The 17,158-nt window shown below is 58.5% G+C and overlaps 2 protein-coding genes across 2 annotated transcripts; one reads left to right on the top strand and one right to left on the bottom strand.

Annotated features, from left to right (window-relative positions):
• The first annotated feature begins 639 nt into the window (after positions 1 to 639).
• ITPKA (inositol-trisphosphate 3-kinase A) lies at positions 640 to 9,028 on the top strand. Its single transcript, XM_007180363.2, has 7 exons — positions 640 to 1,143; positions 6,995 to 7,091; positions 7,174 to 7,390; positions 7,531 to 7,735; positions 7,957 to 8,058; positions 8,358 to 8,429; positions 8,533 to 9,028. Exons 1-7 carry the CDS (start codon positions 655 to 657, stop codon positions 8,734 to 8,736), a joined length of 1,386 nt encoding a protein of 461 aa, XP_007180425.2. The 5' UTR covers positions 640 to 654; the 3' UTR covers positions 8,737 to 9,028.
• A 195-nt stretch (positions 9,029 to 9,223) lies between these two features.
• Positions 9,224 to 16,766, bottom strand: LTK (leukocyte receptor tyrosine kinase; the record flags this gene model as incomplete). Its single annotated transcript, XM_007180817.2, is given in 26 exon segments — positions 9,224 to 9,679; positions 9,681 to 9,777; positions 9,780 to 9,846; positions 9,948 to 9,967; positions 9,970 to 10,037; positions 10,113 to 10,245; positions 10,344 to 10,444; positions 10,547 to 10,639; positions 10,778 to 10,879; positions 10,975 to 11,089; positions 11,267 to 11,354; positions 11,491 to 11,603; positions 12,118 to 12,155; positions 12,157 to 12,283; positions 12,555 to 12,649; positions 13,070 to 13,169; positions 13,172 to 13,225; positions 13,620 to 13,718; positions 14,647 to 14,802; positions 14,880 to 15,036; positions 15,269 to 15,287; positions 15,289 to 15,413; positions 15,561 to 15,711; positions 16,324 to 16,387; positions 16,390 to 16,488; positions 16,586 to 16,766. Coding segments are annotated over 26 exon segments (2,607 nt in total), but the record flags the coding sequence as incomplete, so codon positions are not given.
• Between the last annotated feature and the right edge of the window lie 392 nt (positions 16,767 to 17,158).

The following is a 17,158-nucleotide window of genomic DNA, read 5'->3' as shown; positions in this document are numbered from 1 at the left end:
TTGTACTCTGCCAGCCGGGAAGTGGGGAGCTGGAGGGGTAGCGAGGGGGAGAAGCCTCAGCTCGGTCCCAAGACAGAGTCCCCACTTAGGCACATGCCCTGGGGTGAGGCTTCTTTGGGAAGCCGAAGGCCTTGAACTCTGTGCCGAAGGGGCCCCGGGCGGAGAAAAGCCCAGGAGACTGGGAAGCCTTAGCCCAGGATGGGTGGAACGCGGAAAGGAGCCCGAGGGACTGGGTGCGAGAGCAAGAGCTGGATCAGCTCCTCCCCTGCGGGGTCGGGGCCCTTGGAGTTGCCAGGAGGAATCTCCCGGGGAGGCGGCACTGCGTGGGGCGGAGCAGCCCCTCCGGTCTTCTCGAGAGTGGGCACTGAGAGGCCGCGAGGGCCAGGCCCGGGTTTTGTGTGTTTCCAGGAGGTCTGGGCTTCCCGGCCACCCGGAGGAGCAACAGGGAGCCTTCCCGTCCGGGCAGGAGCCCAAGGAGGCCCGCGCTTTCTCTGAAAGTGAAAGGAGTGGGCGGGGGGCGCGGCCGAGGCGGGGCCCAGGCGAGCGGCCGCGCAGGCTCCGCCTCGGGGCAGTCTCAAGCCTGGGGCGCCGAGCGGCTCCAGTACCCGCCGCGCCGCGGGCTGGTGGGCTCCCCGGCGGCTCTGTTGCTGGGAAATGACCCTGCCCGGGGGCCCGACGGGCATGGCGCGACCGGGAGGCGCGGGGCCCTGCAGCCCCGGGCTGGAGCGGGCCCCGCGCCGGAGTGTCGGGGAACTGCGCCTGCTTTTCGAGGCGCGCTGCGCCGCGGTCGCTGCCGCCGCCGCCGCAGGGGAGCCCCGGGCCCGCGGGGCCAAGCGGCGGGGGGGACAGATCCCCAACGGGCTTCCGCGGGCTCCCCCTGCCCCGGTGATCCCGCAGCTGACTGTGACGGCCGAGGAGCCGGACGTGCCCCCGACCAGCCCCGGGCCGCCCAAGCCGGAGGGTGGCTGGCTCCCGGCCGTGGGCTCGTCGCACCTGCAGCAGCCGCGCCGCCTCTCCACCTCGTCGCTCTCCTCCACTGGCTCCTCGTCGCTGCCCGAGGACTCGGAGGACGATCTTCTGAGCGACAGCGAGAGCCGGAGCCGCGGCAACGTGCAGCTGGAAACGAGCGAGGACGTGGGTCAGGTACTGGCCGCGGGGGCGGGGCCAGCGCGGGGCGCGGGGGCTGCGCGCGGGGACCTGCTTTGAGCTCTCTGCGGACCGACTCCTGCCCTAAGCTCCCTCCCCGGCGGGTCCGATTCTCACTCTTTAGGAGGGCATTTGGGTCTAAGGGAGGCGCCGGGCCGACCCCTCACCTTTACAGTGGTCACCCCGGTTCCACAGGCGAGTCGCGGCCCGGGCCCTGGGGCGTCTAAGAGAGTAAGGAGGAGTCTGCGACCGGCCACGGGGAGCGGGGAGGGGGCGGGGGGGGAGCGTGACTTGCTGGCTGAGAGATGGTTGGAGGGATCGGAGGGGCTTAGCGTTGCCCCACGAACTCTCGGAGAGTGGGGTCAACGAGTCTCACTCTCTGCCTCCCCCTCTCCCGCGCCGCGGCCCCACCCACGCCGTTGCCACGGTTTCCCTCTCCTGAGTGGGAGTGGAGCCGCGCTCCAGGCTCTGCTCGCTAGCCGCCGCCGTCTGCTCCCGGCGCCCGCACCAGGCGTGGACGCAGGGAAGGGAGGGGCGCGGGACTGGGAGCTCTGGCAGGGGGCGGAACGCAGCCCTCCTCCGCTTTACTTCTCCTAATTCTGGCCCGGGAGAAGGTAAACTGAGGCCGAAAGGGTGGAACCAGCCTGCTGATCTCCGCCTCTGGTAACCTGGATGTTCCGGGGCCAGGTTTGACCCTCGGATAACCCAGGCTAGGGTGCGGTGAAGTCATTCCCGGTGCCTGCCCCTCCCGCTTGTGCCGCGCCCAGGATAGCCGTCTTGTCCCCCTGGTTTTAACCAAGGCCAAATACTTCAAATAACTATCCGCGGTCAACGCGAAGGAGTTGCTCTAGATCCACGTTATGCAAGTGTCCCTGGAGTGGAGGGAGAGGCGAAGGGCGCCCCGCAGGCTCTGGTGGCTCGGGGCCTGCCCAGAAGGGCGGTGAGAGCGGCTGACGCGCGCCGGGGTTGCCGGGGCCTGCTGAACCTGGGCTCCCCCCGCGCTCGGATTGGACGAGGCGCGGGAGTCACTGTAATGACTTGGCGTGGCTCCGTGACTCAGTTACCCCTGAGACTTACATTACCCAGAGGGCGGCGTGGTTTGTGACACAAGAGGAAGAAGGGAAAATTCTCATAGAGCAGGAACACACTCCGCCACCAGGTGTAGGGTGCGGGGAGTCCCTCTCTCCTCCCCCGCCTGATCCCCGATCATTCCTGGTGCAACCCTGGCGCAACCCTGGCGCCTGAAAGGAGGCGGGTGCCGCCCAGTGGTTTCTAAGGCGGTGATGTGGGGCAGTGAGAGGACTCCTCCCTCCCCACCTCTGAAAACCCGGAGCAGTAGCTGTGGGCCCACCGCTCCCCCGCTCAAATCTCTGACAGCTGAGAGGCGGGCGCTGGAGGAAGGGAGCCACGAGGGAAGCCCCCAGCTTCGCTCTTCCTCGCAAAGGCGGAGGAGGTCCCGCGGCCCAGGACCGTGCACAACGTAGACAGGCCAGCCTGGGTCAAGACTCCGGGGACCAGTCGCAGCTATGCCTGGGCGTCTTCGGCCGGCCTCTCCCACGCTGGGCCTCGCTGTCACCCGGCGCGGCAGGAGCTGGAGCAGATGGCCGTTGAGGGCCCTTCCAGGTCCAAGGCGGCGAGTCCCAGGCCTTCCCAACCCCCAGCACGCCGGGGCCTCCCCGAAGGCAAACAGCCGAGGCAGCGGCAGATAAGCCAGGGGCTGTTGACAGAGGCCGCCTGCGTCTGCGTGGAGGGCCCGGCTCGGACTTTGCCTCGCGGCCAGGCCGGGAGCGGCACAGTGCGCCCGCCCAGGCTGCCTTTAGGGCTTCCCCGGGTAGGAAGCAGAGCCCATCGGCTGGCTGACCGTGAAGGATGCACCTGGGAGAAGGGTGCTGAGGCAGTGCTCGGCAGCTCCCAGCTCGCCAGCCCCTTACAACTCAGGCCTGGGTGGACAACGGGAAGAGAGGGTAGCCTCTGCCCGGCTTGTACATCCTTCACTTCTCTTCCTAGGAGCCACGCACAGTCTTCCCAGAGCCTGGAGCTGGGCTCCCCGCAAGGTAGTTGGGACTGGGCAGCCTGCCTCCCTCCTGGGTCCTTTCCTATGGTAGAGGGAAGAGTCATGGGCAGGGAAAACCATACAGGCCAGGAGAGGAGTTGGGGCCCTATCCCCAAGGGTGTCTGGCATGACTGTATTCTTAGGCCTTGTCTGCCTCTTAAAACAATTTTGGGGTGTTGCTCTAGCAGAAGAGAGGGTGTTTGACTCTTGTTCGTTTGGTTCTCTTCTCTCAGTGCTCCAGGATGGGTAAGGAGACCTGGATTCGATCCTGTCCTGGACCCAGAACTCCCACACTTCACTTATCACTAATTATAGAGCAGAATTTAGGTTAACAGGCTTCCTTTTTAAAAAGCAAATACCCCTGGGAGGGTGAAGTCGTGGGTCACTTATACCTTAGCGCAAATCATCTTATAAATTTAAACGGATTGTTCTCATCACCACCGCCACCAGGAGTGCTTATGTGATAGAGTATTGGGAACATGGCGAGGGGGTTGGGTGGTAGAGAGCTTTAGCCAGAGTCTGGATGGCTGGAGGTAGGGAGTAGAAGTCAGGAAGGATGGGGATGAATACCAAAGACGAAGCAAAGGATCTGTTCTGGCAGAAGATACACTGAATATCTGGTGTGATATGAGAAGGAGGAGTCCTCAGGGCTTCCAAATAGAGCTCAGACAAAGGAGGGTCTGAGGCTAGTATCCAGCTAAGCCCTGCCCAGAGAGAGATGCTCCCTGTCCAGCTCCATGAGAGAGGAATTATCAGAGGGTCCTCCTGTGACTTCATCAAAGACTCTTTCACATGGTCAGCTCTCCTGAGCTTTTTGTCCCAAGATGTCTGGGTAGCCTCTTGCTGTGAGTGGCTTTCCCAGACTTCTGTGGTGGAATAGACTGTGCCAAGAGGATGGAGTTTTAGCCCTCTTTTCAGCTAGATTTCACTCTGTAACATAATAAATCTGCTTTCTGATATTCATACAATAAAAGCCTTACCTGCTCAAAAATATATTCCCTGCTGTTGTTCGTGTGCCCAAATCCCCGCCCACCCACCAAAGAACGATTCTCCAAGAACCTTTTTGGATACGTGCATCTTTATATGCATTATGTTCCCTGGGGGAGGTAGCTCCCTAAGATGGAAGACGACAGAGTTCCATGATACTTGCATCAACTCCTTCCATGTTTGACCATATGCATTACTGGCAGAAGAACTAAATCCTGTCATTACCAACCAACCTCAAGAGGTGGCTGAGAGGGCTGAGATGGCATTACGGGTGTGAAAGCCCTTTGTAACCCACATGGCTGGAACCAGCCTTAGTCTCTGCTGCTCTTGGCTGATAATGATCCTCACAAAACTGGGGTGGGGAGAGTGGAGAAATGACCCCATGTTACCTCAGCTTGGGAGCAAGTCAATGCTATGTTATCACACATCAATCAAGTGTCAGTAGCCCAGGACTGCAGCTACTAAATCCTCTTCTACCAGGCACACCTTCCACCTTCCAGCCTCACTCACTGCTCCCACATGATCCCAGAAGAAAGGATGATGCCGTTCTCCCATCTCACCTAACCCAAGGCTGGTTCCGTCTTCTACTGTGGTGGCTACAGAACTAGATGTACCCTCTGATGAAGTCCATTCTGGTCCCAAATTCTGCCAGTAAGTCCCTAAAGCTGCCCGAAGCCCCACCATTAAACCCATCCCTTTGGATGAAGCAAAAGTGTCCAGCCAACAGAGAGGGGTCCGCAGACAGATCTCAGTGTTTCCTCAGTGATTAAAACATACCACCTTGTGGCTGCAAATTCCTGCCTCTTGTACAAAACTCTTTCTCCTGCAGGGTCCCCTTTGACCCCTAAAGGGAGTCTGGGTGGTAGCATGGATTTTGGAACCTGCTGGGGCAATTGATGCATGAGGAGGGGGTTGAACTGGAGCTTAAGGCAGAGACTGGGGGCTGGGAGCAGGGATGGAGGGGATGTTAACTCTCTGAACTTTGATTGCCTTCTGTAAAACGGCAATAATTACCACCTCATGCACTTGCTGTGCATGTGCAGCAGCATAATGAATCTCAAACTGAGTGTGGGGGAAGAGGGTATCGGATGGTGCCACTCAATACACACAGCACATACATCTTCCTGGAATTTTATTTGAGGATTCGGAGGTGGGAGAGTTTTATAATAAAACTTGGATTTATTATGCAGCATAATGCAAACCTTGTATGTATTAAAGAGTAAAAAAGGGAGTTTTGAAAGAGATGTCATGCTTCTAGTGGGCTGCTTCTGGCTACACCCCCAGATCCCTGGGGATTGGACAAGTGATCACACCCTAGTGTGCCACGTAGGGACTTCAGTAGGAAAACAGGAGCAACGCTGTCTGATGGAGATGAGAAGTGCCTGGCATGCAGTAGGCGGTCAGTAAATGGTGGCTCGTGGTATGGCAACAGCTAGGTCCAGAGGAAACAGGCTCACACGGATGAAACTCTCTCTTGGGTTCACTCAGCTAGAAAGTGACAGAGCCAGGACTGGAACCAACTCCAGACTCCCCATCCAGTGCTCTGTCACTAACTTCCATCTCCTCCCCATGGAAAGGGGTTTTATGGTCATCAGCCTCCCCTGCTTAGGCCAGCATGCCAGTTCTCCCTCTCCCTGTTAGAACACCCTCTGGTCAGGGAAGCTGGATTCCTGGGTTCCACCCTTGTGGAGGCACACATGTGTAACTCCTCTAAAAGGCAGGCACCCTGGGAGGAGGCAGCAGACACACTGTTTGGATGAGCAAACCTCTGCACTTCATTGGGTAGACACAGGACTGATGAGTTTGGGGTGGGAAGAGGAAAGGTCCAGAGTATGAGATACTCTCAGGACTGGGTGAAGGCTAGACACAATGGTCAAGAGGCAAAAGGTACACCAAAATCTACATTTCCCTCCCAATTTCATCTAAGATGACAGACCCTCAGCTCTTTATCCCATTTTCAAAGCCCAGGTTTCTGGCTCCAGATCAGACTAAGGGTGCCCTGGGCCTTGTCAACTGGCTAGGAGTGAGATGCATCCAGGGATAGCAAGAGGGCCTTGGGGAGCCCCAAGCCACTCTTTCTCCAGGCCCTACCAGGCTGGCCTCCCTGCCCTGGGCCTATGTAATGGTTTGTTTCCATGTTTGTCTTTCTCCTTAAATGAGAGGAACCAATGGTCCCAAGTAAATGAAACAATAATCCAGATTTGTCCAGCTACTGCTTCATGCCAAGGAATGGGTTGGGGGTGGGGGCATCTGTCACACTCAAGCCTCATTTACTACTCACAACAACCCAGCGAGAGTGGTTATTTCCCCATTTTACAGATGAAGAAACAGCTCAGAGGCTTCTCAGGCCCCAGAATATCCGGAGGCATTGGTAGAAGTGCAAATTTTTGGTCCCACCCCAGACTGCTCAGAATTTCCCTGTGGTAGACCTGAAAATCTGCATTTTTTAAACAAGAGTGACCATCATGTGATTCTCATGCTCACAGAAGTCTTAAAACCTCGACAGAGCAGTTTAGTAACCTGTCCATGCAGCTTTGGAGCAGCAGAACTGGGGTGCAAACGTGAGCTTTCTGACGCTGAGCCCAGGGCTCTTTTCAGCACACTGAAGAGCTGGATGTCTGTCGCCTCCATGTGCTTGTCTCAGGGTCCGCCACACGGGCTCGCAATAAACTTTCCCTGAGCGAATGAATGATTGACTCATCAGGCCCTAGCTGCTTATTGTAAGGTTGGGCGGGGCGACACCATGTTCCAGAGGAAAGAGGGCTTATGCAGACGCTAACTTACAGACCGGGACCGTGTCGCTTTCAGAAAAGCCACTGGCAGAAGATCCGGACCATGGTGAATCTGCCCGTCATGAGCCCTTTCAAGAAGCGCTACTCCTGGGTGCAGCTGGCGGGGCACACGGGTGAGCACGGGGCAGGCGCGGGGGAGGTGGGTGGAGGCGGGAAGGAAGGGACTAGGCAGCACTAACTAGCGCCTGCCCGCAGGGAGTTTCAAGGCGGCGGGCACCAGCGGGCTGATTCTGAAGCGTAGCTCAGAGCCCGAGCGCTACTGCCTGGCACGGCTCATGGCGGACGCGCTGCGCGGCTGCGTGCCCGCCTTCCACGGTGTGGTGGAGCGCGATGGCGAGAGCTACCTGCAGTTGCAGGACCTGCTCGACGGCTTCGATGGGCCCTGCGTACTTGATTGCAAGATGGGCGTCAGGTACGCGTGCCCTACCGGGCAGGTGGGAACCTGTAAAGGGCCCGGGGCGGGGACGAGCGCTCTACGCGTGCCCAAGGCCGTGCTTTACAGGGTCCGGGTGTGCGCCCGCTCAAGCCCCGCCGCTGCCTGCGCCTTCGTAGGACTTACCTGGAAGAGGAGCTGACCAAAGCCCGCGAGCGGCCCAAGCTGCGGAAGGACATGTACAAGAAGATGCTGGCCGTAGACCCTGCAGCACCCACCGAGGAGGAGCACGCGCAGCGCGCGGTCACTAAGCCGCGCTACATGCAGTGGCGAGAAGGCATCAGCTCCAGTACCACGCTCGGCTTCCGCATCGAGGGCATTAAGGTGAGCCACGCCCGCTTCGCTTTGCACCCCCCCGGCCCCACTCTGCGGTGTCTGTCCTCCATGTTGACCTCCCACCCCGACAGTCCCCGGAAGAGGCAACCTCTGGCGGCAGTCTCGCTGTCCCTGGCATTCAACGTCCCGGGAGGTACCGCTGCTCTGGCCTGATCCTCTCCTCTCGGGCGGGCACGGGGCTCCTGACAATTTCTGGCCACCTCTTACAGAAAGCCGACGGCTCCTGCAGCACAGACTTCAAGACCACGCGAAGCCGGGAGCAGGTGATTCGCGTCTTCCAGGAGTTTGTGCAAGGGGATGCCGAAGTGCTGGTGAGCGCGGGATCCCAGAACCCTGAGGTGTTGGGGAGCCTGATACCTAGGGGTGTCCCCAGGTCAGGTCAATTTATGTAGCACCCTACCCTATGTGACCCCCCATCATAGCATTTATCGCATTGTGTTGTAATTGCTTTACATTCCTTCCCTTCTGGGCTGCGCGCCACGTGGGGGCCTGTCCCTTCCTCACCACGGTATTTGCGAAGCCAAGCATGCATCATGGCGCTCCTCATATTCGCAGAGGTTCAACTGGTATTTAGTTAATTTGTTCTCCTCTCCTACTCTACCCTCTCCAGAGGAGGTATCTGAACCGTCTGCAGCAGATCCGGGACACACTGGAGGTCTCTGAGTTCTTCAGGAAGCACGAGGTAAGAGGGGTGGGCTCAGGTACCGTGTCTGTGGTCTGTGAGGGAATAGGGTGGAGGGCTTCTCCGGATTAGAGCTGTAGCCTGACGGTGTGGGACTCGGCAGGTGATCGGCAGCTCGCTCCTCTTCGTGCATGATCACTGCCACCGCGCTGGCGTATGGCTCATCGACTTCGGCAAGACCACGCCCCTCCCCGACGGCCAGACCCTGGACCACCGGCGGCCCTGGGAGGAGGGCAACCGAGAGGACGGCTACTTGCTGGGGCTGGACAATCTCATTGGCATCCTTGCCAGTCTGGCTGAGAGATGAGGCTGGGCCCCTGTCTCCACGGACCGGAGGGTCTGACAGAAGGACCTGCGCCTGCATCCCCGCCATGCATGCAGGCAGAGACTGAAACCCCGCGGTGCGGGGCGGTTCATACGGTCCTATAGGGCCAGGTGCCGACCACTACGGGACACACTGCACGCACAGGGCCTGGCCCCCATAAAAGCCCCAGTGTTCCCAGAGCCGACGACACTAATTGACCGGGCGAGGGAGGAGTGGAAGTGGGACGAGTGGCTTCTTCTTCAGCCCAGCTCTTCTGAGGGGGCTCCATACCTCTCCAGAGAAGCCAGATAATGAACTTTATTTCACAGGTACTAGATCTATTGGTCTGACCTCCCACACTACAATGGACTCCCTTTCCCAATAAAACTCAAAGACACCAGCTTTGACTCAGGCCTCATCCCCTCCCTCCTCTGGTCCCTTCTTTCTCAGTTCCCTGGCATCCCTCACATCCATTCAGATCACTGGAGGATATGAGAAGAGCTCTTTATTAGAGGTATCTGTAGTGTTGGGGGCTGGCCAGATGGAGGACGCTAGCGGGGTAAAGGCAATCTAGAGAAGGCTTCCTGCAGGAGGCAATTTCAATTCCCCACCTACACCTGGGAGTTGGGGGAGTATCCTCTGGTCCCAAATATCAAAGGCTGGGAGTGGCCAGACTCTTGCCCAGGAGGCCTGAGACTGGTTTCCAGGATGGAGGGTCCATGGTGCCAGGCCAGCCCTAAGACAGGCCCAGACATACAGCACAGACTGTGGGGGACAGAGGCTACTTGGAATATAAGCCACCTAGAAGCCTGGGGAGGAGTGCAAGGAGGAACTGCTACCCTCAGTGCCAGAGTCCTCACCCTCAGGGCCCTTTGGGACCCAGGAACCATAGGTGGGATTCCAAAGGTTCTGAGGTTGGAGACCCCTGGATTTGGAGGGCTTGAGGCCAGGGGCCAAGGAGGCTCCCTCCCCAGCTCTTCAAGCTCCCCGGACTTGGTTCTTGGGTCTGTGGACATCTTAGGCCCCCCAAAGATAGATAGGCTCCCCAGCCCCTTCCTCCCCCAGGATGGGTCCCAGTTCCACCGGAAGGGGTGAATTCAGCACATCAGGGTTCTGTAATGGGAGGGTAGGGGAGCAGGGGGCCACAGTGTTGTTTTATGGCTTCCCTCCTGACCCCCAAGTCCAGGGTGGTTGGGACAGGTCAGGGGGCACACCTGAGTGCGGTATTGAAGACCTCCAAGATGCTGGCAAAACTAGGGTGAAGTTCAAGCTGATGCTGCCAGCACTGGGTCATGATATGGTACCTGGGGAGAGGGAGGCGTTCATGCCAACCCATGGCTGTGAAAGACCTCCCTCCTGAGGCAACACTCCATACTCACACAGGCCTTGGACAGCCCCTCAGAGGGTCCATCCATCCCCCTCAGATGACGAAGTCCAGCACCTCCTGATCGGTGGGCCAAGGGTAGGGCATGTAGTCCAGTGAGATCTTCCAGAGCAGCACTCCAAAAGACCTGCATCACAAGTGGGAGGAACTAAGTGAAGCCCATCAGGCACAGCTTCCCTTTCCCTCACATGAGGTGGCCCAAGGCAGAGGAGGGCGTGTTATCAACAGGAGTCTGTCTTGGATGTGAAGATGCCCTCCAGGAAGGCCTCTGGAGGCATCTACTTGACAGGCAGCAGAACTTGGCTCCCCTTGCCTTAATAACTGGCCCTACATGAGGGAGGAGAGGAGTGATGAATTGTTTAAATGGCCCAAAGGTGCTGGTAAACTCCCTTGGAGCATCAGCCTTCTCCACATCCCCAGGTCCTACACCTGTAGACAGTGCTTGCCATCCCGAAGTCCCCAGTCTTGGCCATTTGGCTGGGTCTGGTGCAGCTCGGCAGGCAGTTCCTGGCAGCAATGTCCCTGCAGAGTCGGGTAAAAAATTCACTGCCAGAACTGAGAAACTCCAGCCTTGACCTTTTCCTTAAAAGTTATGTGGAAGGGCTCTTCCTTGGGGAAGGAGTTGGGCTCGGGGTCCCCAGAGCCAGGATCACTTCCAACCTGCGGATGAAGTGATTTTCCTCCAGGTAGTGGCAACCCTGGGCTATGTCCCAAGCCAGCTGGAGAAGGTCTTGCATGGCCAAAGGTGATGGCTGGCCCTGGGTCAGGCAGAAGGCGCATCAGACCATGCAGGTTTGGGGACACATGAACAGGGTCTTCAGAGGGGCCTGGAGGGCTGGGAGAAGGGTCTCATCAGTTGTGGCCACCTATGCCTCAGGAAACTCTTCATGTCCCCTCCAGACATCAACTCCAGCAGAATTAGGCCAGGGGCAGCCTGGATGCTAAGCCCCACGCAGCGCAGTGTTCTGATGGCTGACCTTGTTGAGCCAGTGGTGCACATATCCCATCACCAGCAGGGAGAGAAACCATGCCCTAGGCTCCACAGACTGGAGTGAACCTCTGTGTCTCTAGAATTGCTACCTCTCAGCCCCAGGGTGAAGAGAGGCTATTTGTGCAGGCAGTTCTGGGTGCCTTCCTCCCATCTTCCACTCCTGCCCCTGGCCCCAGGTGTACCTGATGATAGTGTCTCCATGAGGAAATCCAGCTGGTCCTACTGAGAGCAGAGTTCTGGCAGAGTCTTGGGAGGAAGAGGGCAGAGCTCCTGAGCGCCCTGGACACTTCAGGAAGTCAGGTTGACCCTAGCTCCAGCTATTGTTCTTTCCTCCCTGGACCCTTCTTTCCTACTGTCAGCTGGAAGCCCCACCCCCTCCCACCTTAATAGTCACCTGCAGGGGGCTGGGGTCCCCAGGAAGGCCAATCACCAGTCCCTCATAGACCTCTCCAAAGGCACCATGGCCCAGGGCTCTGCAGGAAGACAGGTTGGAAGTGAGTGGGTGACTGGGTCTGGGGAGGGTCCTCGAGGGTCCCCCTTGTCCCCCTGATTGCCCTCCATACGCCCAGCTGGCCCTCTCTGAGGGTCTGAGCTCTCCGCATCACGGCATGTCCCCAAGTACAAACCCTGCAAGGGCGACGGTGACTAGGCCAGAGCCAGGGCAGAAGAGAGGGCAGGTGTGGGGTAAGGGGGTGGGGTGGGAGTCTGTGCTAAGGCTTCCCTTAGGTCCTTGCATACACCCTGGGGTGGAAGCAACCCTTGCTCCAAAGGAATCATATCCTAAGGTCCCTACCATCCCAGAACTGGGGATGACAGCTGACTTTGGACAGGTTACTTTCCCTTTAGGAGCTTCTCTGAGCTTCATCTTCTCTACACAAGGGGTTTGGACGAGACGTTCTCTGGGATCCATAATTCACCACAACAGGGAGCAGGATGGAGGGTGGGGATTCAGAGTGCACAGGTTCTCAGAAGGAGGGGGAGGACGCAGCTGAGCAGAATGACATTTACTGGGAAACCTCCGTAAGCCCTGGGGGCAGAGGCCAGGACTGGGCCAAGCCCCACCTGGAAGTAGTAGGGGTTGGGGGTTGTCCTGATGGTGGAGGTGAGCTTGCTCAGCTGGAGCTCAGGGCCTGGCAGCCTCATCCACCACAGGCCCTGCCACTTCTTATGGTTCACTGAGGGTGGGAGGAAAAACAGCACACTCTCTACCTGGCCATCAGGCCCACCCTGACTTGCCCCCTTCCCAGGACACCTCTCCAGATGCCCATTAAGATAAATGTTGTCCTCAGGCCTCCCCAGCTGCTTCTACTCTTAGAACCCCAGAGGAGTCCACCACAGCTCTGCTGGGAGTAGAGGTCTTGAAATCAGCCATGTCTGCCCCTGGGACCCCACAGAAGCCCATCAGTTCAGTGGAGAAATCAGCCATGCTTGCTGGATGCTCCGTACCCAGAATCAGGACCCCACACACCATAGGGAGTCTCAGTGTCAAGATCAACATCACAGCCACCATCAGAATCAAAGGGTCTGAGGGGTGGGCAGGTCTAGAGAGAAAGACACATCTCCAGTGGGAAATGCCTCTCTGTCCCTCTACCCCAAGTTTTACCCATGCCTCAAGACTCAGCTCAAGTGTTAACTTTTCCATGATGCTTTCCCCACTTATCCTAAATGAATGCAGCCTCTCCCTCCTGAGAACCCCTAAAATACTTTACACCTCCCATGGCAATTGTCACTATGAGATATATCTAGATATAAATGTAGATGTATATCTAGAGATGGTGATAGATATCTCCCCTCACACACTAGACCACCAGACTATGTGCTCCTTGAAGGCAGAGATGCACCTCCAATCCCCTGCCCAACACCCAACATGGTACCTGGCACACAGCAGGCATCCTTCCCGTGCCCTACTGCTCCCCTCAGCCCATGGCCCCAGGAGTCCAGACCTCGGACACAGGCAGGACATACCCATGCAGGTGATGTTAACTGCAGCCAGCTCCATGCCCTCTGGGCACATGCATCTGGCCAACTGGAGCTCTGCCTGCCACTGGAAGATTTTCAAAGGCAGTGACCGCGATTGAGGTATAATCGAATCTCCACCTCTCCATGGCTCTCCATGACTATAAGTAAAAGAACTCATATTGCAGGGTGAGCATGGGGGGGCATACGTACTTTTTCCAGCCTCATGGTTAATTTTAGCCCTGGACTTTGGAACAAGGAGCAGTGCCAGGCATCTAGGGTGGGTGGAAGAGCTTGGGGGACTTCTGTCAAGCCTGTATGCTTCCTCTTCTGGGATCCGTGAGCTTGCAGGTAGTTGAAGAGAATCCATAGCAAGAGATATTTGACAAGCAGACCAGAATGCCTCATACTGGCATTACAACTGACAGCCCAGTTCCCAAGTATTCCTGTGGTGTGCAAGAACAGGTAGTTCACAGTGCAGAGTTGGTGGCTCAGATGGGAGGGACTGAGGAAAAGGGCTAGGCTAGCTGAAAGGTGGGGGATAGGGGCCAACACCTGGCAGAGGCTGCAAGTAGAGCTCTCTGTTGGGGTGTATGAAGGATACCCTATCTTCCCCATCAGCCCAGAGGATGTCAGTCTCTGAGGCATCGCCCCCTGGAAATTGAAAGAGAGGGTTTGGCTACAAAATGGGGGATTAAGGGGCACACAGCTGCCTCACAGCTGGGAAGCTGGCTTATGAACAGTGGGGAACTTGGAGTCTCCCAGTGGAAACCCCAGTGTGGCCTTCTCTACACTCACATTACAGTACAGGTGCTGCCAGCTTGCATGTGGGAGCTGAGGGGCCAGAGAAGTGGGAAAGGAGTAATCAGCTGGAATCTGAAGGCCTGGTTCACGATGGCTGGGATGGCTCCTTGTCTGCCTGAACCTCTCTAATCTCACGTCCTCAGCTATCAAATGGAAGAGGCCCAACCCACATATTCCACTTCTGTGATAATGGAGACGATGCGTATAAAGTACTTATGAACAGTACAGCCCAGACAGACACAAAGGCTCTGTTTCTTTATGGCAATGGTTTCCAAACTCTGGAGTGTATTAGAATCACCTAGAGGACTGACTAAAACACAGATAGTGGGACCCTCCCCTAAAGTCTCTGATTCAGTAGGTTGAAGGGGGCTGAGAATTTGCATTTCTAACAACTTCTTAGGTGGTGCTGATGCTACTGGCTCAGGGACCACACTTTGAGAGCTGCTGACTTAAACTATCCCTGCCTTTCTGCCTCCCTGCTCAGCCTGCTAACTCAGCCAGCTGTAAGTTCCTGGGACTGCTGCAGATCGAGGACGGGACTTGTGATGACAAAGGTCCTGGATGTAAAAGAAAATCGAGGGAGTCCTATCCGCACGTGTGATTTGCAACTTATCTGACCTCCTTTTCTAACAGCTATTACTCTACCTACTCTGACCTGGAGCGTAGCTCAACACCTTTCCTAACTCAACTATCTCCCGAGGGACTAGGTCTGTTCTAAGGCTCTAACCTCACTTCACTCTTGGGGCTGCCCAGGTGCCCTCCCCAAAAGTTCACCTACCCGGGTGGCCGCCGCCGTCTCCCCTGAAGCCGCCGGCTGAAGCCCAGCCAAGCGTAGCCCAGCCCTCCCTGCAGCCCTGGCCACTCTCCGCCCCCTCCTGCGGTGAGCGGCCGGCCGGCAGAGAGGGGGCTCGCGACGTCCAGCCGCCCCCTCCACCTGCAGAGAGACCGCGGGATGGCCGGCCGCGGGGAGGAGGAGCACGGCCTCCTCCCCGCCGCAGCCCGCGCCCTCACCCGCCGCCCCGCCTCTCCCGCTGCTTCCCGGCGCCGCCGAGCGGTTCTGCAGTTTTTCGGGGGTGGCCTGAGTCCGGCCTCTGTCCTGCCGCCTCAGGTACGCCCGACCGCCTCCTCCGGCCGCCACCAGCAGCGGCTCCAGCTTGCGGGCGCGCAGCTACGCGGCAGCAGCATTCCGGGGCGCGCCCTCTAGCCGTCGAGCGACGACGACCCGGGCGCTGGGTGAGGGCCCCCGCCCCGGGGACTGGAGTAAGCGAAGGGGCTCCCAGCCAGGCCCAGGGCTCTGGGGACGCCAAGGAGCTCGTGTGCGTGCGCGCCCGCGGGAAGGTTTGCGACCTCAACGCTGAGCGCTGGAGGCGGGCGCGGCCCACGCCAAGGCAAGCAAGTACCCGAAAGACGGCAGCGGCAACCCCCATCCGCTCCGACTCCTGCCCAGCTCCGCGACCCCGGAACCCCTCTGATCCCCTCCGTCGCCGCGTGCTCCTCAGCGGCCGGAGACTCTCCGAGGCAGAACGAGCTGGCTCTCCTGGCTCCCTGGCGGGCGCCCGGGGCCAAAATCAGCGGGGGTCCGGGACCCTCCCCTCTCAGTGCTGAGGTCTTAACCCCAGGAGCGCCCTCTCCTTCCACCCAGCCCTCGCCCTGGGGCGCTTGAGCCGTCCCCCTCTCACTGGCTCCGCTTACCCTCGGACAGGCGTCCTCTCCCTGCTGCCCTACGAGGATGTAAGGCAGCTCCCCGCGACCAAGGGGGGAAACGGCGGAAAGGAAGACTCCAGGCGCCGGTGACAGGTGGTTCTTGGCACCTTTGCCGCCTGCGGCTCCATAGGCTGAGATCCTGCGGAAAGCAGGCGCTGAGTCCCCGGCCCTTGACCATCGGTCCTCGGGCCGCCCGCCCAGGGCAGAGATTGCTGACAGAGGCAGCTTCAGAAGTTCTTATCTGAAGGACTTGGAGGACGTAGTCGATTTTGAAGGAATGGGGAGACTAGGTATGCACACCATAAAATTAGATTTTACATTTTTTTTTTTTTTTTTGGCCGCGGCGCGCGGCTTGTGGTTTCTTAGTTCCTCGATCTGGGATTGAACCCGGGCCTCCAGCAGTGGAAGCACAGAGTCCTAACCACTGGACCGGCAGGAAATTCCCTAGATTTTACACTTACTTCGCAAGGCTTAATGGAGATGGAGGGAAGCTCAAGCCACCCTTGGTGGCAGCCGCTGGTTAGGGACACTCCACTTGGCAGGAACAGGCTCCTGGGTACGGCTAATTTGGTGGCGACTATTGCCACCTTTCCCCGGGTTCCGCTGGAAGAAGGGACAAAGCCACCCTGGCCGCTTGTCACTGCGGAATACCCCAAGACGCAAAATGGTGCGTACGCAGCCTTGGTTCCCCTGACCACAGAACCTCAGATTCGCAGGTCACCACCCTCGACTATTCCTGCTCCGCACTTACAGATACTGGCCGGCGCCCCGCGCCCACCACAACTGCACGCCTTTCAGAGGCCCGGCGGCCCCACTGTCACCACCACACTGCTGCCGGTGTAGTCCCGGCCACACTGTGTGGGCCCGCGTCAGCTGCTGGCCCTGCAGGTGGAGAACAGCCAACGCCCCTCCGTGCCTGGGAACAGGGAGGGAGGAAAGGGTCAAGAGCACCTGCCCCGGCCTGAGGGTCTGCCATGGTGAGTGGAGAAGGGAGGAAGGAGCTAGGAGCTCACCTGGGGGAATCAGGGGAGAGGCTGGCTCAAAGCAGCTAGGCGGTGTGGTGATGTTCAGGTCCCAGGGGCTTGGAACTGGCAGGGGCAAGGGCGAGGATGGGGGAAAAGGTGCCTGGGACCCCAAGCTGGAGCAGAGAATGGCACCTGAAAGGTGACAGGGCAACAGCAGGGTTGGGAGAGGGCACAGAGGTTAACGGGATGGGAGATGAAGAGAAGGCTGCCCTAGCCTCTCACAACCACACCCCTACCCCCACCCAGTCAGGGCACACCAGCACCTGGAAGCCGGCCCCAAGACAACTCTGGTCCACGAAGGCAGGGCTGGGGGAGGGGGGTGGAAAGGGTGGTGGTGCCCGCTTTTGTCTCTGCAAGTTTTTCCCCTGGAGAGCCCTTCCCAGTGGATGACTTAGCACTGAGCTGAGCTCGGTCCTGCAGGTCCCCCGTCTTTTCTCAACTTACCTTGGTGGTTCTGCCCCCAGGCGGTGCTGAGACACTAGGGCCTGTCCCTCCTTCCCCAGCCGATATCTGGATCCTCAGATTCAGGCACCCCTGCAATTCTCTGCCTGCACTCCCCAC

This window comes from Balaenoptera acutorostrata, chromosome 3 (assembly GCF_949987535.1).
Source record: "Balaenoptera acutorostrata chromosome 3, mBalAcu1.1, whole genome shotgun sequence".
In the NCBI taxonomy this organism is placed as follows: domain Eukaryota; kingdom Metazoa; phylum Chordata; class Mammalia; order Artiodactyla; family Balaenopteridae; genus Balaenoptera; species Balaenoptera acutorostrata.
Note: the sequence above shows the minus strand (reverse complement) of the source record. Positions and strands in the feature narration are given on the sequence as shown.